The sequence below is a fragment of the Choloepus didactylus genome, chromosome 1 (assembly GCF_015220235.1).
Source record: "Choloepus didactylus isolate mChoDid1 chromosome 1, mChoDid1.pri, whole genome shotgun sequence".
Taxonomy (NCBI): Eukaryota; Metazoa; Chordata; class Mammalia; order Pilosa; family Megalonychidae; genus Choloepus; species Choloepus didactylus.
In genome coordinates this window covers 175,614,408-175,638,057 of record NC_051307.1, presented here as the reverse complement: position 1 = coordinate 175,638,057, position 23,650 = coordinate 175,614,408, and the positions used below count along the sequence as shown (strand labels likewise).

Genomic DNA, 23,650 nt, shown 5'->3' with positions numbered 1-23,650 from the left:
TACATCCAAACCAGCACATCCCCATTTTGATTTATTGATTTGGTGTATCACATTAATTTATTTTCTTGTGTTGAACCACCCTTTCATACCTGGAATAAATCCCACTTGGTCATGGTGTGTAACTCTTTTAATGTGCTGCTGTATTCAGTTTGCAAGTATTTTGTTGAGGATTTTTGCATCTGTATTCATTAAAAAGATTGGTCTGTAATTTTCTTTTCTTGTAGTATCTTTGGCTTTGGTATTAGGGTGATTTTGGCTAAAGAATGTGTTAGGTAACTTTCCCTCCTCTTCAGTTTTTTTTGATGAGTTTGAGCAGGATTGATACTAATTCTTTCTTGAATGCTTGGTATAATTCACATGTGAAGCCATCTGGTCCTGGACTTTTCTTTTTGGGGAGTTTTTTGATGACTGATTCAAGTTCTTACTTGTGATTGGTTTGTTGAAGTCTCTATTCTCAAGTCAATGTTGGTTGTTCATTCTTTTCTAGGAAGTTGTCCATTTAATTTACATTGTCTAGTTTGTTAGCATATAATTGTATCCTATACAGAAGCTGAGAGAGGAGCTGCAGATGAGAGACAGTTTGAAGACGGCTGTTGAAAGCAGACTTGTGCTCCGGAGAAGCGAAGAGAGGACAAATGCCCCTCATAGTATCCTCTTATTATCTCCTTTAATAAGGGTCAGTAGTTATGTCCCCCCTCCCATTTCTCATTTTATTTATTTGCATCCTCTCTTTTTTTTCTTTCTCAGCATAGCTAAGGGTCCATTGATTTTACTGATTTTCTTAAGAACCAACTTCTGGTTTTGTTGATTCTAGTGTTTTCATAGTCTTGATTTCATTTATTTCTGCTCTTAATCTTTGCTGTTTCTTTCCTTCTGTTTGCTTTGGGGTGAGTTTGCTGTTATTTCTTTAGTTCCTTCAGGCGAACAGTTAAGGCCTCTGTTTTTGCTCTTTCTTCTTTGTTAATATAGGCGTTTAGGGCAATAAATTTCCCGCTCAGCACTGCCTTTGCTGCCTCCGTAAGTTTTGATATGTTGTGTTTTCATTTTCATTTGCGTCGAGATAGTTACTGATTTCTTTTTTATATCTTCCTTGTTGTTAAGCTCCATGTATTTGTGAATTTTCTAGCTATCCGCCTGTTATTGATTTCCAACTTCATTCCATTATGATCCAAGAAAGTGTTTTGCATAACTTCAATCTATTTCAATCTATTTAAATTTGAGACTTGCTTTGTGACCCAACATGTGGTCTTTCTTTGAGCACTTGAGAAAAATCTATACTCCTTGTGCCAGTTTGAATGTATTATGTCCCCCAAACGCCATTATCTTTGATGTAATCTTGTGTGGGCAGACCTATCAGTGTTAATTAGATTGAAATTCTTTGAGTGTTTCCATGGAGATTCCCCCCACCCAACTGTGGGTGATGACTCTGATTGGATAATTTCCATGGAGGTGTTGGCCCGCCCATTGGGTGGGTCTGAATTAAATTATAGGGGCACTATATAAGATCAGACAGAAGGAGCGAGCTTGCTACAGCCAAGAGGGACACTTTGAAGAAAGCACAGGAGCTGCAGATGAGAGACGTTTGAAAATGGCTGTTGAAAGCAGACTCCTGCTCCAGAGAAGCTGAGAGAGGACAAATATCCCAAGTGCAACTAAGAGTGACATTTTTGAGGAACTGCGGCCTAGAGAGGAACGTCCTAGGAGAAAGCCACTTTGAAACCAGAACTTTGGAGCAGACGCCGGCCATATGCCTTCCCAGCTAACAGAGGTTTTCCAGACACCATTGGCCATCCTCCAGTGAAGGTACCTGATTGCTAATGTGTTACCTTGGACACTTTATGGCCTTAAGACTGTAACTGTGTAACCAAATAAACCCCCCTTTTATAAAAGCCAATCCATCTCTGGTGTTTGCAGTCTCGCATTAGCAAACTAGAACACTCCTGTTTTGGGGTGCGATGTTCTGTAAATGTCCGTTAAGTCTCGTTCATTTATCATACTATTCAAAATCTCTGTTTCCTTATTGATCCTCTGTCTAGATGTTCTATCTGTTGATAACAGTGGTGGATTAAAGTCTCCAACTATTATTGTAGAGGTGTCTACTTCTCCCTTCAGTGTTGTCAGTGTTTGCCTCATGTATTTTGGGGCACTCTGGCTTGGTGCGTAGATATATATGATTATTATTCTACTTGATGAATTGTCCCCTTTGTTCATACATGGTGTCCTTCTTTCTCTCTTTTAATTGCTTTACATTTGAAGTCCAATTTGTCTGATAGTAGTGGAGTTGCCCCCTCTGTTTTCTGGTTGTTTGCTTGAAATGTCCTTTCCCAGTCTTTCACTTTCAGCCTATTTCTGTCCTTGAGTCTCAAGTGTTTCTCTTGTAGACAGCTTCTGTGTCTTTTGATTGGGGAGTTTAATCAATTAATATTTAATGTTATAACTGTAAAGGCAGTACTTTCTTCTACATTCGTCTTTTGGATGTTATATGTCATATCCTATTTTTCCCCTCTCTTTTCCCCCTTATTGATAGTCTTCATTTCTATACTCTTCTCCAAACCTCTCTCTCCTGTCTTTTCCTATCTGCCTGTAGTACTCCCTTTAGAATTTCTTGTAGAGCTGGTCTCTTGTTTACAAACTCTCAGTGTCTGTTTGTCTGAAAACATTTTAAACACTCCCTCATTTTTGAAGGACAGTTTTGCCAGATACAGAATTCTTGGTTAGCAGTTTTTCTCTTTCAGTATCTTAAGTATCTTCTCATCTCCATGGTTTCTGCTGAGAAATCCACATGTAGTCTTAGCAAGCTCTCCTTGTATGTAATGGATCACTTTTCTCTTGCTGTTTTCAGAATTCTCTCTTTTGTCTTTGATATTTGACAATCTGATTAGTAAATGTCTTAGAGTACACGTCTATTTTGAGCTATTCTATTTGGGATATGATGTGCTTCTTGGATCTGTAGTTTGTTTTTCCTGAGTTGGGTAAATTTCAGTTTTATTTCCTCCGTTATTCTTTCTGCCCCTTTTCCCTTCTCTTCTCCTTCTGGGACACCCATAACATATATATTCGTGTGCTTCATGTTATTCAGTTCCCCAAGACCCTGCTCATATTTTTCCATTCTTTTCCCTGTCTGTTCTTTTGTATGTAGGATTTCAGATGATCTGTCATCTAGTTCACTAATCTTTTCTTCTGCCTCTTGAAATCTGTTGTTTTATGTCCGCATTGTGTTTTTCATCAGTTCTATTGTGCCTTTTGTTCCCATAAATTCTGCCATTTGTTTTTTTAAGTTTTCGAGTTCTTATGTGTGGACACCCAATGTTTTTTTATATCCTTCATGTCTATTGCCACATTTTCCTTCAACTTGTTGAATTGATTTACATTTGTTTTAACATCTTTAATTAGTTGTTTCAACTCCTGTATCTCAGTTGAGGTATTAGTTTGTTCCTTTGATTGGGCCGTATCTTCTGGTTTCCTGGTGTGATTCGTGATTTCTTGCTGGTCTCTTGGCATCCGATTTCCTCGATTTATTTATTCTGGAGGTCGTTTTCTGTCTTTTACCTATGGTTTTCTTGTTGGCTGTCTTTGTTCTCTGTCTGTTCTTTGACATTCAGTTCAGGAAATTATCTGCTTCACCTGACTAGTTACTTTGTCTTTCAGATATTCCTTAACTCTGCCCTTGCTTGGGGCAGTACTGACAACTGAAAAAGCCTGTTCCTTTCTTTATGCTAAAAAGTAAAATAAAAACACACACACACACAACAAACAAAAAATAAACATCCTTTTCAGAGCCAATCCCAGCCCTCGAGTTTACCATCAAGAGCCGGAGTTCGTACCTGGATCTGTGTGCCCCTTTTCTTAAATAACAGCCCTTTTCTAGTATACTGCACTTAGCCAACCCCAGATACCTCTGTTGTTTGTTTCTTCCCCCCATCAGTCCCGCTTCCTATGCCTAAAGAGACTCTGGGTTCCTTTCCTGCTTTCTCTGGGTTTATCTATGTTACCTGTGCTCAGAGCTTGTATTCAGCAGTCTGAATTTGTTAATTAAATCTACAACTGGAGCTTGATTGAGCTACCTTCCCTTGCTCCTAGTAGAGACTGCTAGGGAAGTGATTCCAGGCCATCCTGCCATGCTAGTGGGGGTGGGGCACCATGCTCCACAGATTGGGAGACTGACTTACAGTTCTGTGCTGTGATCTTGGCCCTTCCACATTTTCCAGACTGGTGTATGATGTGTCTGGTCATGGGAGTCCCCCAAACAGTTGTTCCAGAAAGTTCCTGGCTATTTATTAGCTGCGCTAGAGGATGAATGAAATTCCATACATCCCTACGCTGCCATCTTGCCCCGCCTCTCCAATCCATTCCTTTTTATTGCTGAGTAGCATTCCATAGTATGGATGTACCACATTTTTATTTAACCATTCACTTGTTGAAGGACATCTGGGTTGTTGATATTTCACTTACTTATTTAATGAATATTTATATAAATAGTATTAAGTCTTCAAAAGATATTAAAAAGGCAAGTAATGAAAATCTCCCTTCCCACCTGTCTCCCATTTTTCTCACCTAAACAGGTAAATTCTATTATGAACTTCCTGATTATCTTTCCAGATTCCACCTCTCCTCTCCCCTAAAAAAGAAAACAACTTGTAAAAGTTGAAAGAGTAGTTTAGTGAACTCTCATATACTTGATACTTGAATCTTGGCTCTGCTTCTCAAGTTTTCCACTTGTTTCTTTGTAAAATGGGGATAATAATAGTACATTCCTCACACAGTTATTGTGGGGTTCCAAGGAGCATATTCATTTAATAGATGCTTATTGAGCACCTACTATGTGCCAGGCATTGTTCTAGATGCAGGGTATAGAGCAAAGAAAACGGAGAACCTGTTCAATAAGTTCAGTAAACAAATAAGTGTGTATTATGAAGAGTGATGTTATGTAGAGAAGTAAAGCAGGGTGGGAAGTGAGGGTACTCTTTTTTGTAAGGTGATCTGGAAGGCGTCTCTGATGAGTTTTAGCAGAGATATGAAGGAAGTGAGAGAGGGAGTCAAGCTCATAACTGGAGGAAGAGTGTTCCAGGTGGAGAATAAGTAGTGCAAGAGTCTGAGGAAGGAGTTTGTTTGGAATGTTCAAGAAATAGCAGTGAGGCCAGTTAATGGGCTAGGAGAAGTGTGGTAGGAGATGAGGCCAGCACTTTGGCTTTCACTCTGAGATGGAGAGCCATTAAGGTTTTGAGCAAAGGCATGTTCTGCCTTAACTTGCAATTATTTATTTTCATGTGCATATGGTTCAAAAATAAAAATGTATGAAGAGGACTATAGTGAAGTCTGGTTCCCCACCCCACCCCCCACCCCCACAGTTCCTCTACCTCAAGCATGCCTTTTGTTTGTTTTGTTTTCCTTTGTTAGAGAAATTGTGGGTTTACAGAACAATCATGCATAAAATACAGGATTCCCATATGCCAACCCACCAGCCACCTTGCATTGGTGTGGAACATTTATTACAATTGGTGATAGCACATTTTTATAGATGTATTGTTAATTAAAGTCCATGGTTTAACTTAGGGTTTACTGTGTAGTGTAGTTCCATGGATTTCTTAAAAAAATTTTATTCTGTTACCATATATACAATCTGACATTTCCTCTTTTAATCATATTCAGATATATATTTCAGTGCTCTTAATTTCATTCACAAAGTTATGCTACCCTCACCACCATCATTGCCATAATATTTCCATCTTTCCAAATAGGAAATCTATACATTTTAAGCCTTAACTTCCCATTGCCTTCTAGATTTTGACTTAAGAGTTTGCTAATTCTAATTGTTTCACGTTGGGAGATCATACAATATTTGTCCTTTTGTGTCTGCCTTATTTCACGCATGATATCTTCAGGGTTCATCCATGTTGTTGCATGTATCAGGATTTCCTTTTTACTGCTCAGTAATATTCCATTGTATGTCTATACCACCTTTTGTTTATCCACTCATCGGCTGATGGACACTTGGGTTGCTTCCATCTTTTGTCAGTTGTGAATACCAGTGTGCAAAATTCTTTCAAGTCTCTGCTTTTAGTTCTTTTGGGTATATACCTAGTAGTGAGAATGCCAGGTCATATGATAGTTCTATACTTAGCTTTCTGAGGAACTGCCTGTCTTCCAGAGCAGCTGCACCATTTTACATTGCCACCAGCAATGAATGAGTGTTCCTATTTCTCTACATCCCCTTCAACGCTTATTTTCTGTTTTTTAAATAGCAGCCATTCTAATGGGTGTGAAATGGTATCTCATTGTGGTTTTGATTTGCCATTTCCCTACTGGCTAATGATGTTGATCATCTTTTCACGTGTTTTCTGGCCATTTGTCTCTTCTTTGGAGAGATGTCTTTTTAAGTCTTCTGCCCATTTTTAAATTGGGTTGATTTTTGTTAAATTGCAGGATTTTTTAACATACACTGGATATTATTTCTTTATTGGATATGTGGTTTCCAATTATTTTCTCCCATTGTGTAGATTGTTTTTTTACTTTCATGATAGTGTCCTTTGAGGAACAAAAGTTTTTTTTTTTTGATGAGGCCCCATTTATCTATTTTTTCTTTTGTTGCTTATACTTTAGGTGTAAAGTCTTTAGAAACTATTGCCTAACACAGGGTCCTGAAGATGCTTCCCTTTGTTTACTTCTAGGAGTTTGATAGTTCTAGCTCTTATATTTAGGTCTTTGATCCATTTTGAGTTGAGATGTGAGGTAGGGGTCCTTCCCCTTCATTCTTTTGCAAATGGAGATCCAGTTTTCCAGCACCAGAGGTTGAAGAGACTATTCTTTCCTAATTGAGTAGTCTTTGTTTCCTTGTCAAAAATCCATTGGCCCTAAATGTAAGGGTTGATTTCTGAGCTCTCAATTCTGTTCCATTGGTGTATATGTCTGTCCCTGTGCCAGTAATATGCTGCTTTGATTACTGTGGTTTTGTAATAAGTTTTTAAGATCAGAAAGTGGAGCCTTGTAGCTTCATTCTTCTTTTTCAAGGTGGCTTTAGCTATTTGGGGCTCTTACCCTTCCGTATAAATTGGATGTCTGGCTTTTCCATTTCAGTAATTAAGGTTGTTGGAATTTTGACTGGGATTGCATGGAATTTATAAATTGCTTTGGGTACTATTGACATCTTGATGATATTTAGTCTTCCAGTCCATGAACATGGAATAGCCTTCCATTTGTTTAGGTCTTCTGTAATTTCTTTTAGCAATGTTTTGTAGTTTTTGTGTACATATCCTTTATATCCTTGGTTAGATTTACTCCTAGATATTTGATTCTTTTAGTTGCTCTTGTAAATGAAATTTTTTCTTGATTTTTTTGTTCCAGTTGTTCATTGCTTGTGTACATAAACACTACTGATTTTCGTGTGGTGTTCTTATATCCTGTTACTTTGCTGAAGTAATTTATTAGCTCTACGAGGGTTGTTGTGGATTTTCCAGGATTTCCTGCATGTAGGATCATATCATCTGCAAATAAGGAAAATCTTACTTCTTCCTTTCCAATATGGATGCCTTTTATTTTTTTCTTGCCTGCTTTAGCTAGAACTTCCAGTACAGTTTTGAAGAACAGTGGTGACAGTGGGCTTCCTTGTCTTGTTCCTGATCTTAGAGGAAAATCTTTCCATTAAGTAGGATATTAGCTGTGGGTTTTTCATAAATGCCTTTTATCACATTCAGGAAGGTTCCTTCTATTCCTAGTATTCTAAGTGTTTTTATCAAGAAAGTGTGCTCTGTTTTGTCACATGCTTTTTCTGAGTCGATTGAGATGATGTTCCCCCCCCCTTCATTCTGTTAATGTAGTATATTAAGTTAAATGATTTTGTTATGTTCATATCAGGGATATATCTCACTTAAGGTTTATACTTCTTTTAATATGCTAATAGATGTGGTTTTCTAGTATTTTGTTGATTTTTGCAGCTATATTCATAAAAGGTATTGGTCTGTAGTTTTCTTGTGTTATCTTTATCTGACTTTTGTATGAGGGTGATGCTGGCCTTGTAGAATGAGTTAGGGAGTGTTATCTCCTCTTTAATTTTTTGGATGAATTTGAACAGAACTGGAGTTAAGTCTTGTAATGCTTGGTAGAATTCCTGTGAAACCATCTGGTCCTAGACTTTCTTTGTTGAGAGGTTTTTTGATTACTCATTCAGTCTTTTTACTAGTAATTGGTTTGTTGAGATCTTCTATTTCTTCTTGAGTCAATGTATATAGTTTGTGTGTTTCTAAGAATTTGTTCATTTCATGCTAGGCTGTCTAATTTTTTGGCATATTGTTGTTCGTTGTATTCACTTATAGTCCTTTTTATTTCAGTGGGGTTGGTAGTAAAGTCCCTCTTTTCCATTCTGATTTTCATTATTTGTATCCTTTTTTTTTTCCTTTGTCAGTCTAGCTAAAGTTTTATCAACTTTATTGTATATTTTAGGGTGTAAGTGTATCAGTCACCAGAAATGTGGCTTGGAGGGTAAACATGTTGCTACGTTACCTTCCATAGGAGTGGTATGAAAAGGCCTGTTTTTCCAGTCTTGACAAATAATGCGTAAAATTTTGAATTGTGTTAATCTGCTGGGTGAAAATGTCATTTTAGTAATTTCATTTTTCTTAATATGAATGATCTTTTCACTTGTTTTAAAATGATTATTTTACTGTGTTGACATTAGACATTTTGGGAGACAAGGTGAGAATCAAAGAGTTCGTTCAGCTGAAGTGCTGTTACCCTGGGGCACTTTTAACATGTACAAGTTAGAGAGTTGAGGAAAACAAGCAAAGGAGTCTGAGAAGTGGCCAATGAGGTGGAAAGAAAACTAAGAAATAAGGATATCCCAGAAGGCAAGTAGAACCACTATGTTAATAAAAGGAGGGAGTGATGAAACTATGTCATATGCTGCAGATAGGTCAAGAAAGCTGGAGGCTAAGAATTGGCCATTGTCTTTGGTACCATGGAGGTCTTAACAAGAACAGTATTAGTGAAATTGCTATACGATATATATAGAAATCTAATTGGAGTATCTGTTAAAGAGAGAACTGAACACAGCAAACAGCTGTTTGAAGGAGTTTTGCTGTAAACGGGAACAGAGAAACTAGCACATCAACTAGAAGATGTGGTTTAGAGAGGGTGTTTTTAACAACATGGGAGGTAACATTCTGTTTGTATGCTAATGGATGATTCAATAGAGAGGAGGAAACTGAAGATGCTGGAGAGAGGGGCTAATTGGTGAGTGATATTTTTGTCCAAATAAAAGAGAATGGGTTCTAGAGCTGCCTTGTGTGGGCATGGAAGATGGTAAGTTGTAGATGTGGTGGAAGCATGTGGAACTTCTCTTCTTTTTGTTGTTTTCTCATTGAAATAGTGTGGTCATCAGTAAGGAGGAGGAAGGAAGAAGGGATGGTGGTTGGAGAGAGAGCCAAGATATTAAATGTTGTCTAGTTATATAGGAAATGGAGGAAGTGTTACATATTTTGCTGGAGATCACTAGCCCACCTGGGGTCAGAAGTTACGAATTGGGACCAGCCAGCAGGGTTGTGTGTTTTTCTCAAGTCAGGTCCGTGTAAATGGTGTAGGCACAGAATAGGGTTAAGAGTTAAGTTTAATTAGGGTAGGTGTTTTGCCAGGTGAATAAGATAGGATAAAAGGACAGTGAGAAAGGTGGTAAAGCCGATGGATTGTACATCCTTGTGTTTAGGATTGAGTGGTGAGGGTTTGAGGGGCTGAATTAGGAAAGTAGGAGCTGGTGGTCAGAGTGGGATGCTTGGAATTGAGAACACAGTGGGGAGCAGTTACTGGTAATGACAGTGGCTGAGGTTAAGAGCATCAGAGGGAGAAGGCAAGGAACTACAGACCAGATTACTGGAAGGATCATATGGCTTAGCGTAATCACTAGGCATTAGGACAAGGCATTGGGAGTGAGTGACCATGAGCCAGGTTTGTAAGAGCAGCAACAGGGAAGGGTAGTAGGTAGTTTAGACTAATAACCCAAGTCTTTCGCATAGGTGTTTAGGGAAGGACATTGTTGGAGATAGCATTGAGGAACAAGGACACCTTAACACCCCCTGCCTTCCATCTCTAGGGGACGTGGTAGGAGGGGAGTGGTAGGCAAAGACATGAGAAAACTGCAGGGTGGAGCCAGGTTTCAGTGAGGCAGTTAAGGGGAAGGGAACATTCAAAGCAGGGGGGGTGGGGGGGGGTGTAGGGAAGGGATTTGCTGAGTTCTGAAGAGCAGAGTTAGAGTGTTTCTGCAGCTTGGTAGGAAAGATGGGGGTCGTACTAGGGAATGTACATGAAGATGAAAATCTAGGTGATGAAGAGTGACAGGAAGGCTTGAATGGATAGCTCCATGCTGAAGGATGGTGAATTAGATTTGCCAGGAAAAATGCTAAATGGTGTGGCCTTCCCTTGGAGCACAGGTCATTCAACTTAAAGGCAGGCCCACAACCATGGTTCAGAAGTCTTTAGTTCAATGCTATTCCTGAAGTGCCTTCTCTGACATTTTTTGCTGTCCTTCCATTGTCACATCATCCTGCTTTATAGTCCTCTTTACAGTTACTGTCTGAAAATCTGGATAGCTTTCTATTCTCCACCTCCCTGGGTTTTGCCTGTGTTGTGGCTGCTGTGTTCTCATCACCTCAGAAAGTGCCTGGTGGTAAGCATTCGAGTTTAGATGAATGAGTGACTTGCATTTAGTATAAAATGCTCCAGTTGATTAAAACATTTAACGATTATTTGAGTATTTACTTGGTACCAGGCACTTTTCTAGAATTGGGAATAATGTGAAAATAACAGATTGAAAACTCTTCTCATGGAGTAAGGGTGCAGAGCTCTCACTGTAGAAAAGCCCTAGCTAAGTTCCAGTTGTCCTGTTTAATTTGAAGTACTGTATTACCAATCTCCCAAACATAAGGCATAGCAAAACTCAAATGTGGACACATTTTTGTCACACCATTATTTATGTACTAGATTTTAATGGCCCAAGTTTATCTTCCATTAATAACTGACTTACTTTACCTGTTAATTTTTTTTTTAAACCTACTAGTTAGCAACCCATGAAGCATCTGCATTTTTAAACAAAATGCCTTAAGGGAGGAGTGAGATGCTAGCCTATGTAGGCCTTATCATTTGGTTCACATCTGAGTCAGTTTTGATGATGTAGTTTGTTAAATGGGACAGTTTTCCTTATTTCTCCATTTTCCCTGGTATTACCTTTGACAGAGTTATTAGTATGATCTTTTTAATCAATTTTTCTTTCAGGTAGCAATTGTTGTATTAGGAAACAAAATCGACCTTTCTGAGCAGAGACAAGTGGACGCTGAAGTGGCCCAGCAGTGGGCAAAAAGTGAGAAAGTGAGACTGTGGGAGGTAACTGTTACAGATCGGAAAACCCTGATTGAGCCGTTCACTTTATTAGCAAGTAAACTTTCCCAACCCCAGAGCAAATCAAGCTTTCCTTTGCCTGGGAGGAAAAACAAAGGGAACTCTAGCTCTGAGAACTAAAAATCAGTAATTTCATTAATTGCTTGTTGAATAGTGACTGCCTTCAGTAGCCTGTGATCATAGAGTAAGATTACTGTGTAAAATAGGCCATTTGTGTCTATTCTTTGGTCCTTAGAAAAACCCCTAAGGAAGTAATTTAAAGCACTTTAGGTTAAAATTAAAGCTTGTAATTAAAACTGAAAAAAATACATAGGCTGCATTTATCACTGCCTGATATGAAATGAGATATAGTCTCATTCCCATTGTTTGAAATCTGTCCCTTTGTTTCAACAAATAACAAATAACTTTTATTTGTTGCAGTTGTTAAAACACTAAAATAAAGCTTGGGTAGTATGCCAATGTACTATGCGTAATTTTTTTTTCCTTAACCTGTTTCAGAAGCTATCTTGATTCTGTGTAACATGTAAACTTCTTCACTCAAACATAAGTTGTTTTTTATTTCAAGTTCGTTAATCATCTGCCTAGAACTTGACATTTTTGTGTGTCCAAGTGGATCAACCACAGTAAACAATTTGGGTACCGAGTAACCTAAACTTCTCTCTTGTGGAGATTTTGCTAAATAGAACAAAAACCCATGATTTACGTTTGTCAAACTGTATGTTTAGCATGGCTTATACCAAGTTGATTCGTCATTCCAAGACAATTTTTTTCCTTAGCTGAACCCCTATTGATAAACCAAATAGTAGAAGGCAAATTGTTTCTTCCTTCTTTTGAAAATGGACAGTAAAGTTTCCAGTATAGTTTTCTGGATACCTAGTCATTTGAAATAAAAAAAATATAAAAATATTGGGCCATAGGTAGTCTAAAAATTAGAGAAGAGACCTTGAGTTTGTGCAGTGGCTTTCTGAAGATTTTGACAGGATTTGAGCAGTGGGGCTAATTGTATTTAAAAAGTAGACAGCATGTTAAACTAAAATAAATGTAAAATATGAAATACGCTATTCAGCAAAGAACATGTTATAAAACATGAGTATACTGTAACATTTTAAATGGAGTACTTTTAAGCTCAGGTGACTGAGTTCAGTGAGTTCAAGCTGAGAACTGCATATAAAAGGTAAGGTACTTACAAATCCTGTTGTCACTACAATGTACAAATACTTGTTTTGTCAAAAAAATTATCACTCAGCTATGGTTGTCATCCCTATCTACTGAATGTACCTTAGAACTATGTTAGTATACACAGAGTAACCATATTCCTTTTAAATTATAGAATAAATTTACATGTACCTTCATTCTTGGGTGAGTTTCTCTGGGAGAGAAAGAGTTGTTGGGATATGGGGTATGTACATTTAAGTTATGCTAAACTGCCCTCTAATCTGGCTGTACCAGTTTATGTACCCACCTTTTATACCCATCAGCTATATGAGAGAATCCATTTCCCCATGTACTTGCCACCACAGCATCTGCAAGTTAGAAAATCCAAAACACTTCAAAATCTACCTTGCAGGGCTGTTGTATAAATTAGAGCAACATACCAATCCTTTATTTAGTCTGCATTATTTCTGGGTTGTTTTATTAATTGTAAAGATGTATCAATTTTAGAAGAATCTGCAGAGTGCACCCAAAAGGCAAAAGAAAGTAAACAGCAGCAGCATTGGGTGGTGGTTTTTTAATATTGTTTATTAGCACAGTAACAAATGTAGACTTAAGTAGTCTACAACATATAACCAATCCACTGAGCAACTCCTATTCCACAGTTAACAGCTTAAGGTATTTCACTACAGGTTTTCACAAGCCCTGATTTAAACCTTTATTAATCTTTTCACAATAAAGTAGATTGGTATATAAAATAAAATACACAACTACTCATTTCCTATATGGTCTTATAGCCATGTGTCCATTTTATATATATATGAGATGACAGTCTCTAAAAACCTCTGTTAAATACCAATGTTCCCTCCCAAGAAGGGAAAACAAATTCCATTTTTTTTTAAAACAAAAAAGTGTGTAGTCTTGGAAGGACTTCACATAAATGGCCATGTGTGTAGCCTGTACAAAATTAGACTTTTAAATTTATATACTATAAGACCTGAACCCAAATGTCTAAATGTTCGTTCTTTTCTGTACTACATTTCAGCTCATATTGCAGAACTAATGACAGTTTTAAAAGATGCTATTACCAATTCTGTCTACTGTAGCAAGATACCTTAAGTTACAACAAAATCTTAGGAAATAAGACTGAATAATATCTGTTATAGAAATACCCTACTCTTTACCAACTCCCACCCTCCCCCCAAAAATCATAAGCAGCTCTCTTCTGTGACAGACAAATAATGTAAGAATTGTGAAAACCCAATTTATGTAGCGTATCTCTTGGTCCACTGTCTGGCCATTCTGTCATGTTCTGCTCTGTTGGTCATATACTGAGTGGCAATACTTCCCACCAAGGGATCGGCTGGAAGAAAAGAATGTAGATTAATTCCCTAGAAATGAAAAGAACACCTTAAGCTTTAGCAAGTTAGTGACAGCTTGAGTAGAAATGTACAACGAATTATTTGTGATCAAACTCATCTTTGAAACACCACCCACCTCACCTTTCTGTGTATTTTTCTTTCTAGACTTTAAAAGCATGCCATGGATGGGGGAGAAACAGTTGCCAAAGAATGCTCAGGGTTTAGTACTGGTCTGGTTTCATCTCCTTAGTTCATTTTATTTCTTTCCTCCTAAACACCACCCAATTGGAGTTTCTGTGCTCTTGCAGATTAGGCTAAATTCAATAGCGCCTGGAATGTTCAAGGCTACAGAGCAGAGTACATATGACCTTTCAGTCAGTGGCATATGTTATGGTACCATGATAACAATGAAGTCCTCAGGGCTGCTGCAATGTAACACTATTTACCTCTCACACTTTACTTACAAAGCAGCAGGTCAAAACCTGGACCTCCAATTAAGTATGGTATTTCTCTTAAACTTGAACCTTTATAACTAAATTTATATTTGGTTTCTTTAGAAACAAAATTTTAATTAAAGGAAACAGAGTCTCAAAGCCACAATTCAGTAAAATTGTTCAGTATTTAGTAAACAAGGCCATTTTCAAAATTGAGAACCACCAAAGTAGCCAACAAGCTATGAGGCAAGCACTCAGGCACAAGTGAGGTCAGTCAGACAACTCAATGTTTGGAAGTATGTGGTTTGCTTTGTTTTAAGAGAACTGTATGGGAAATACTAAAAGGCATCATTAAAAAAAAAAAGTGTGTGTGAATGACTGAAAATGTAAAAACCTAAGGCAAACTTCTACATGTTTTTAGTTTACCCTGTTTCTAGAACATATCAATTAATGGCAAATTGGTTGAATTTTTCAACTATAGTAGCTTGAACTTCTCTTAATTATTAGATTTTTTCCTTTGAAAGCACTTATGAAAGCAATTAGAAAAATAAAATCTTAGTTGATCTGGAAAAACAAATATTTTAAAGGTGAGGAAGAACAAAACAAGAATTATAATTAACCTTACCAGGATTACAGTCTGTAAGAAGTGAGCAGATAGAAAGGAGGACTTTAGAAATGGTTAATGCTGGACTCCAATTATCTTTCAATATGTCCAAGCAAATAACTCCTTGACTGTTAATATTACAGTGATAGATTCTTGTCCGAAATGTAACCTAAAAAAATAAGGTAATGTTAACCAATACTTTAGCAGCAAACAGTGAAACTTTTTACTAACCTTTTCAATTGAGTGGCCCTAATTAAAAACAAACAAAAGCCCGATACTTAATTTTTGGTGAATAAAGTAACAGTTAAACATCTTGTTTAACTTTATTAGTGACCCCACAAAACTGAGAAAGGACTTTAATAAATCTGAGATTAGAAATCTCACCATTTCAGGGATTTTCAATTTTATTTTCAAGTAATACCTGTTGACAAAAAGCAAGGTAACTTTTCAAATTCATCTTTAGCAATTTTAATGTGTTAAATATTTTCCTAATATAGCCAAGTTTGAGTAGCTAATTGTTTGCTGACCTCTTGTGTTAGCTGGTAGAACTACACTGCCTCGAGCTTTAGAAACATAAATTCAAACTGAAGTACATACATATCTTGGGTATTTAAAAACAAACAAAAAACTGACCACAGACCCAAAAAAGCTGTAAAAAGATGAAGTCTGTTTCTGCTTTTTCTGACCTTTACACATCAGATCCTGCAGCCATCCTATCTACCTAAGGCACAGAATGTGCTATAATAGAGTCTTTAGTTAGAGGTAAGGACCACCACAGTAGGCAAATCAAGACAATCCACATGAACTGTGTTAAAAATTTTTTGATTTCCTCATTTTTATTTGCGAAACACACCAACCATTTTTTTAAAATAAGACTTTCAATTATTACTTCTTGCTTCTACAGTTGTACCTATATCTAGTAGTATGCCCATACCCAACAAGAGGCTTTCGTTATGACAGTGTGAATGAGAATCACAGATTGTATGAGAGTTACAAAAGATGAGTGATTTGGGCAATTGCCACCTATTCTAGATGATAAAACTGAGACCGGGAGGGTAAGGATTTGAATAAAAGAGAACAAGGGGCAGAATCCCAAGGCTTTTTGGTAGGAGATTCTGACTCTAATTGCTTTAATAAATGGATATTTCGACACTATTTTTAGCTGTCAAAACTTTTTTCCTGTAAGGTAAGAACAGGGAATTAATTTTGGTTGCTATCCTCTGAATAGCTTGATTTTAAGCACCATCAAAACAAAGCACTTACTCCTAGAAATGGTTTCTGCCAAATGAGGCAAAATCAATGCAAAGAAGTATTTTGTATCGGTTCAAATGTTACCAGATTCTTTAAGGCATAATAGAAATCTGCTAGCATTTGTGATTAAAAATTCAATTTTAAAAAACCACTAGTAATTCACTTTTAAAATACCATAATAGTTCTTTCTCTCTCATGGGAATTAGTAAATTCTGGCATAAATCAAGGGAATTTCTTACCTTTGGAGGTTTGAAGGGATATTCTGGTGTAAAAGTGATATCAAGGAAGAACACACCACCCTCATACACGGAACCTGGAGGTCCTAGAATGGTTGATCTCCATTCATAGATGTTATCACCTTTTGGTCCAGCACTGTGAAATAATACAACAGATAAAAAGACGTCACACCATCCCAATTTTTACAGTGCATTAAAAAGGGGGAAAAGATTACTCCCTCATCTCCCCCCACCCCGTTTTTGTTTAATGTGTGGAATCTCTTCACAAAACAGAAGTAGCTTTTAATCTGACCCAGTGCTACAAGAAAATCCATCAGCCTTCCCATCAAGTAAACTGGATGATAAAAGAATGTTAAGGCATTCAAAGCCTACTTAGCTAAGAATAAGCAAGAAACTTTTCTTCAATTCTCAAAGCTCTCCTTTATGCCTCATTTGCATCGTAAGAAAAATGCAAACATTTCTTAGGACATAAATGCTAAATTAGTGCCAATGACAGTAGTTTATGCTTGGAGCTACATTTCTAGCAACCTATTACAAGCACAACAGTTTCCTATCTGTTCCACTGACTATGGCTCTTCCATCCCCCTAGTATTTCTATAATCTCACCCTAAAAAGAATCTAATGGATTACAGTGTATTTTTCATTATAAACCAGGTTGAGTGGGAGGAGAAGGAGATGACAAGTTAATTAAACTCTGTAATCAGGTTGTCAAAATATTAACAATTGGGACATTAATCCATCCCTTATCTGTTAAATCGTTATTTACAATGAGTTATACCATAATTTGGCCACAATGACTTCCAAAGCATTTGCTCTACTAGTTACGCTGGTCTCCAGAGTGCTTTGTATCCAAATACATTAGTAATGTTTTTAAATAATTTACCCTCACAACCCTAAAACCTACAAAGAGCTTAATACACCCACCCAAACTAGTAACTGTGGCACGCTGGTATTGGGAAGAGAGAGAGAGACAGAAAGCCTGGGAAATGGTCTTTGTTATTAATTTTAAAATATCTTCTCAAAGAATGTAACATGGGTAAAGGTGCTGAGTGGTTAACTTAAAAATTTTCATCCCTGAGACTTCTCAAACCTTAACTGTTAACAGCTGCTTCAAAGAACAATATGTCAGCCAAACAAAAAGGTCTTTACTTGGAATAATTTCTACCGAGCAGGCAAACACAGCTCTTTTAAATAAATGCATGCTGTGAATTGGATTCATTTGCTTACTGAATGCTCATGTACTTAGGTAGAGTACAAAATAGCAGGGACATCAACACTGAACAAGACAAAATCTTTGTCTTCAAGATGCCCTCTGTTAACTGGTTTAAAACCAGGTTCAAGTCTTCCATTTAAGTAAGAGTAAGGAAAGAAGGAGAGAAAGAAAGAAAGAAAAGGGGGAAAAATTCCTACCTGTGGCCGTATACACTCCTTTTATCCAACATAGACATGTACAGAAATTGGTTCCCAAATTTCATTGTTCATTGACATAATCTGTAGGACCTTAAAGATTCCTGGGCCCCTCCACAGACCGACTGAGTTTAAAATATACAGAGGGAGACCCAAGAATCTATACATGTAAAAAGTTCCCCAGGTAATTTTGAAATACATAGAAGGTTTGTAGTTAAGACTCACTCACTCATACAGGTTGTTCTGGAAGTAGGACAACCAGTTAGGAACATAAGCGTTAACATTTTGCAACTTGTCACCTGTTCTTTAATTAGAAATCCAAAGTAAAACTGTCACTTCTTTGTAATTTGCTTTCAGTTCAGGTATAAACTTCTCTGAAAGTTCAGAAAAAAGTGTGGGGGGAAAAGGGTGTTAGGGAGTCAAGCACACAACATAAACGTAACTATATAATAAAAACAAAGGATGTTTTACCCTTCTGGTTAAGTTTCAAATATAAGAAAAATAATTAAATACTAAATGAAATAATATTAAATGTAGCTGAAATCATAAAATACCTAACAGGAGCCTTGGAGAAGACTCAAAAGCAGGCATCCCTAAATTTGGGCCTTTAACCAGAGGACTTGTGAATTACTGTGAAGGGTCTGAGAATCCACTGGAAAGACCAAGCATTGTGGCCTGTATAAAAACCTTCAGCTATTCATTTAAAACTACTACTGGATAAATTCATAAAGGATTTTGTTGTACGCATTTTCTTAAGCAGAGAATAATAAAACAAAGTTATGATATTGGGGCCTGCAAATTTTTTGCTTTTTCTCAAGTTCTTACTGGAAAAGTTAGGATCTACTGGTTTAAGAAGTGGGCAGTCAAACCTGTTCTAGAGGGATTGGAAGGCCAAATGTTTCTGACTCTCAGCAGGCCAGTGTGAGAACAGGGCTTGGTTCAGGGAAAAGTCTATTCAAGCACACCTCCAACATTTCTCTACAAAATGACTAACCAAGTTTACTCTCACATCAGCAGAGTATGCCTTGACCAGCCTTCTATCAAATCCCCTCATCCCGCCTAACAGAAGATACTTTTTGGTTCCACAATAAGAAATACAACTTCAATTTCAAAGCTGGTTGAAGTCACTTTAGAATCATTATGTAATTTAAATTATTAATCCAAATGATTTTTAAAACATGGAAAGTCCTGAACTGGGGGTGATGGTGGTGGTGAGAAGTTGAAATTAAGGTGTTAAGGAAAGATGAGAACCAAAAAGATATACTTTACAAGTTTGCATGTCTACCATGCTGATGAGGCACATATTTTAATCAGGGTGTTTGGAACTTTAAAAAAAATAGCCAACTATCTGAAGTATCAGTGGAGTTATACAAACTAGTACAAATCATGCACTTCTTTTTAAAAACATATATATATATATATATATATCCCAGTGTGAAGATGCTGAAATTTGACACCGATTAGAATCTTTGCCTGAGGCTGTAATTTAGAAGTCAAATAAAGAACATGCATGCCTGTGCTGTTCAGATTTTCTTAGAGTATGTTTTATTTGTAACCGAAGAAAATAAAAGCATAATACATAAAACTGTTACACAAGGTGCTTCCCCACCAAAAAAAAAAAAAAAAAAATGTGCACTTAGCTTCTTTCTCTTCTAGTCAAAATAAATACTGCTATGATAAACAATTTAAGAAAAATGATAGACATTTCTTCCTTTGACACATGGTATCTTACTTCTATAATGGCTTCTGACTTCAGACAGTACCTAAACATTAAGAGTAGGTTTGTCATGAGCTGTAACACTCTTCTGTCTCTACAGGAAGATCTGGTGACTGACAGGGAATGTTTGAATTGAGTAAACTCAATGACAAGAGCTCTCACCTCTGACAGCCTTATCCTATAATCCCAGAGACCCTGTCTTATCTCCATTGCCCAGTGGAAAGTGCAGCTCCAGTCACAGTTCTTAGGTCTCATTAATACTATATTGATGATTATACAAATCAAAGAACTAGCAGTTGGTAGTAACTTTTGCTTAATGCATATGGTTCAAAACCATGTGAAATATAATCATTTCAAGCCATTTAAGGTAAAATCCTAAGAAATTACTAATAAACCCAATTTTTAAAAACTATCATTAAAGCAGTCTTCCTAGAATTTGATATGCTCTCTGGATTGATTTTAAATTTTCTAGTATAGCTCCACAAAATAATATTTAAACTTCATTTGTTTTAAAATTATGCTTTTGTAAGTCCTCCCCAATTCTGATCCTTAATACTGACATTACAGACAACTGTGTTGTTCTTCCATTTTAACAAGCAGAAATCAAAATTGCATTTCAGTTTTCAAATGAAATCATTGATTTCTTACAAAGAACATCTTGGAAGCAAAGTAAAAATTATCAAAATTTTAAAAAATTATATTCTTATCTAATCAATTTTTTAAAACTTTATTAGGAGATGACCCTTGCATATGAACATGTAGGTCCCTAATTCAGATATTATTTTAGACAAAATCATCATGCCTCCAGAAAACATGGAGGATGAGAGGTTGGGAAGATAGGAAGATAAGAAACAGGCATGCAAATAGCAGCAAGTGAGAGGGAACAAAGGGGCAGAAAAGCAACAGTGGGCTCATTTGTTTCAAACATGGGCAAAGGCTTGAATTGAAAGCTTGATTCTACCTACCTGAACACCCCAAGTAACCCCTAGTACTATCCCCACAGGACAGTGACTAATGTTTCATAAAAATAAAGAATTGGCACTTGGGGTAAACTTTATCAATATCCTCAGGAAGGCAGATGTGGCAAAGATTGGCTATTCCGTGTCTATTCTCCTCTTCCTTAGAAACTTCAATCTTTGGCTGGAACATAACCACTTAGAATAAAGACTACATTTCTCAAGCTTCCATTTCAGCTAGATGAGTCTGAAGTTCTGGGCAACTTAGATGCAAATTATGTCACAGCTGAGTGACCTTAAGATAAATGAAGTATAACCTTTGCTTCTTAACTTTTCCTGGAACAAGAATATGGGACCAGGAGGACAAGGGCCATAGCCTATGGGTTGCAGTCATGAGCCAGAAGGGACCTTTATCTCTAATGACTACAAAGAACACTGAACTTAGGGCCTTTCTAGGCCCTCATTTATATGAGAAATAAACTTCTTTTAAGTGTAATATATTTTTAAGTGATTATTTTGGGCTTTCGGTCACACACAGCTGACTTGAATCTTGTCATACTTAGTTCTGTGGAGCAATGATTCCTGCTCAAATAAACAATTATACAGGAAAACAGTTGCGCAGTTTCTCAAAGTTAAGTAAATTACCATATGACCCAGCAATTTCACTTCTAGGTGTATACCCCAAAAGAACTGAGAGCAGGGACTCGGGTAGATATCTGTACACCAATGTTCACAGCAGCATTATTCACAATAGCCAAAAGAGGAAGTAACCCATGTGTCTTATCAACAAATGAATGGATAAACAAAATGTGGTATATACATACAATGGAATACTGTTCAGCCATAAAAAGGAATGACGTTCTGATATATGCTACAACATGGATGAACCTTGAAGACATCATTTTGAGTGAAATCAGACACAAAGGGACAGATATTGTATGATCTCACTTATATGAAATAACTATAGAATATACAAATTCAGAAACAAAGTAGATTATAGGGTACCAGGGTTTGAGTGGGGAATGGGAAGTTAATGCTTATTTGATACAGAGTTTCTGTTTGGGATGCTGGCAGTGGTTTGGTAATAGATGGTTGTGATGGCAGCACAATATTGTAAATGTAATTTACAATACTTTGAAATGGTTAAAATAGGATATTTTATGTTGTATATATGTTATCATAATTTAAAAAAAGTTTTTTAACTATACAAGGTTTTCCAAATGACACAAGCAATTTTAGAAGCTCTTTGAGAATGAGAGGTACATGATAAAGCAAGCTAGTTGTTTATATAAAATACATCACTCATATCACGATACCCACAAAACTCCACCAAAACCTAACCTTTCAACAGTAGCCTTAGAGCAGTGGTTCTCAACTGGAAATAATTTTACTCCACAGGGCACAATGTGCAATGTTTGGAGACAGTTTTGGTTGCCACAAATGGGGAGAGAGTGTATGTACTTCTGCCACCCAGTGGGTGGAGCCAACACTGCTAAACATCCTACAATACACAGGACAGACCCCACAATAAAGAATTATCTGTCCCAAAATGTCAGTAGTGCTGAGGTTAAGAAACTATGCCTTGGAAAAATTATAATTTGCTCAAGGTCAAAATAGTAAAGAGAAGAGCTTTGATTCAAATCCTTGTTGTCAGACCCCAATCTTTGTTTTACTGCTGTGTTCCTGGTATAGAAAGACTATTCAATATACATGGTTATCGTTATTAAAAATTAGATTTGCATATACCCTAAATGTTCTATAAACTCTTGCTGCTCCCAGTATGGTCCCTGGCAAGCAACACCAGCATCCCCTGGGGGCTTGTTAGAAATGCAGAATCTGAGACCCCATTCCAGACCTAAAGCAACATAATCTGCATTTTAACAAGATTCCCCAAATAATTCCTTTACAAATTACAGCTTGAGAAATCGTCTATGGAAGATATTAAGTGACAACGAATACCAACTCTACTTTTTGATCATCTAAATTTAAATTACTGTTTGTATTATCTAACTCTCTCCTCCACCGTCTATAAATCTTTGCCGTAAGAAACAAATTATCAACCCTGGTAACATCTGGCTCTGTTAAGACTGCAAAAAAATCAATACCAAACATAGAATTTAGAAAATGCTTACAAGGAAGAAATCTCCAATAAAATCTATATTCCCTATGACAAAAACTAATTTTATCCTTTTACTAGAAATTCGTGGAGAATATGATTAAAAAAAAAAAAGCATGAAAGTAGTATTATACCAGGGGAAATCCCCACACATTCTCTAGGGGGTGAAAAGTCACCTTCTCCATGAGCTTTCCTTACAACATCCAGAGGAATTCTATTTAAAAGCAAAAAACAAAAACCTTTCTACCCTCAGCATCCCTTCATAAACCAGTAATCATTTGTAGTAGTAGACGGGACTTGAAAAATCAGAAACCTCACTAAAATGACTAACAGGCTGGTGACACAGCTTGGTAAGTGCTATTAAAAAGCAGGACAAAACACCACAATTACATGGAACTTTGAATAGGAAGTGACATCTGGTAGGTTTGTACAGGTTAGTGTGAAATCCCAATACATCCCAAAGTAATTTGGGGCAGAGAGTAAAAATGTAATCTGCAGGGCCCCCCTGAGGAACTGGGGGAAAATGTGGAAATGTTGGACTTCCCCACCTGGGTTATTACTGATATTCTCACAAACATTGAGGACTACCAGTTTAGTAGGCCAAGGCCTTGATCTTGGGGCTTGCCCTTATGAAGTTTGTTACTGTAAAGGAGAGGCTAAACCTACTTAAAATTGTGCTTAAGAGTCCTCCCCAGAGAACATCTTTGTGGCTCAGATGTGGCCTTTTTCTCTAAGCCCACTCAGCAGGTGAACCCATTGTCTCACCCCTTGGAGACTTGACTCCAAGGGGTATGACTCTACCTGGCAACGCGGGACATGACTCCCGGGGATGAGCCAGGACCTGGTATAGTGGGATTGAGAAAATCTTGACCAAAAGGGGGAAGCAAAATGAAACAAAATAAAGTTTCAGCGGCTGAGAGATTTCAAATGGAGTTGAGAGGTCACTCTGGAGGACATTCTTATGCACTATATAAATATTCCTTTTTAGTTTTTAGTGTATTGGAATAGCTAGAAGGAAATACCTGAAACTATCAAAC

General features: G+C 37.0%; 2 protein-coding genes across 6 annotated transcripts in view; one reads left to right on the top strand and one right to left on the bottom strand.

Annotated features, from left to right (window-relative positions):
- Window positions 1–11,832, top strand: part of NKIRAS1 (NFKB inhibitor interacting Ras like 1) — an 86,545-nt gene extending 74,713 nt beyond the window's left edge. For all 5 annotated transcript variants that reach the window (XM_037845765.1, XM_037845757.1, XM_037845747.1 and 2 more), the window contains one exon: window positions 11,257–11,832. In XM_037845765.1, the coding sequence (XP_037701693.1) occupies window positions 11,257–11,499 (243 nt within the window). In that variant the 3' untranslated portion in view covers window positions 11,500–11,832. The remainder of the gene's footprint in view (window positions 1–11,256) is intronic.
- A 1,266-nt stretch (window positions 11,833–13,098) lies between these two features.
- The window catches only part of LOC119541636 (ubiquitin-conjugating enzyme E2 E1), a 96,418-nt gene continuing 85,866 nt past the window's right edge, over window positions 13,099–23,650 (bottom strand). The window contains exons 3-5 of the mRNA XM_037845711.1: window positions 16,421–16,553; window positions 14,952–15,099; window positions 13,099–13,894 (exon numbers count right to left, since the gene is read on the bottom strand). Coding sequence (XP_037701639.1) covers window positions 13,797–13,894; window positions 14,952–15,099; window positions 16,421–16,553 — 379 coding nt within the window. The 3' untranslated portion in view covers window positions 13,099–13,796. The remainder of the gene's footprint in view (window positions 13,895–14,951; window positions 15,100–16,420; window positions 16,554–23,650) is intronic.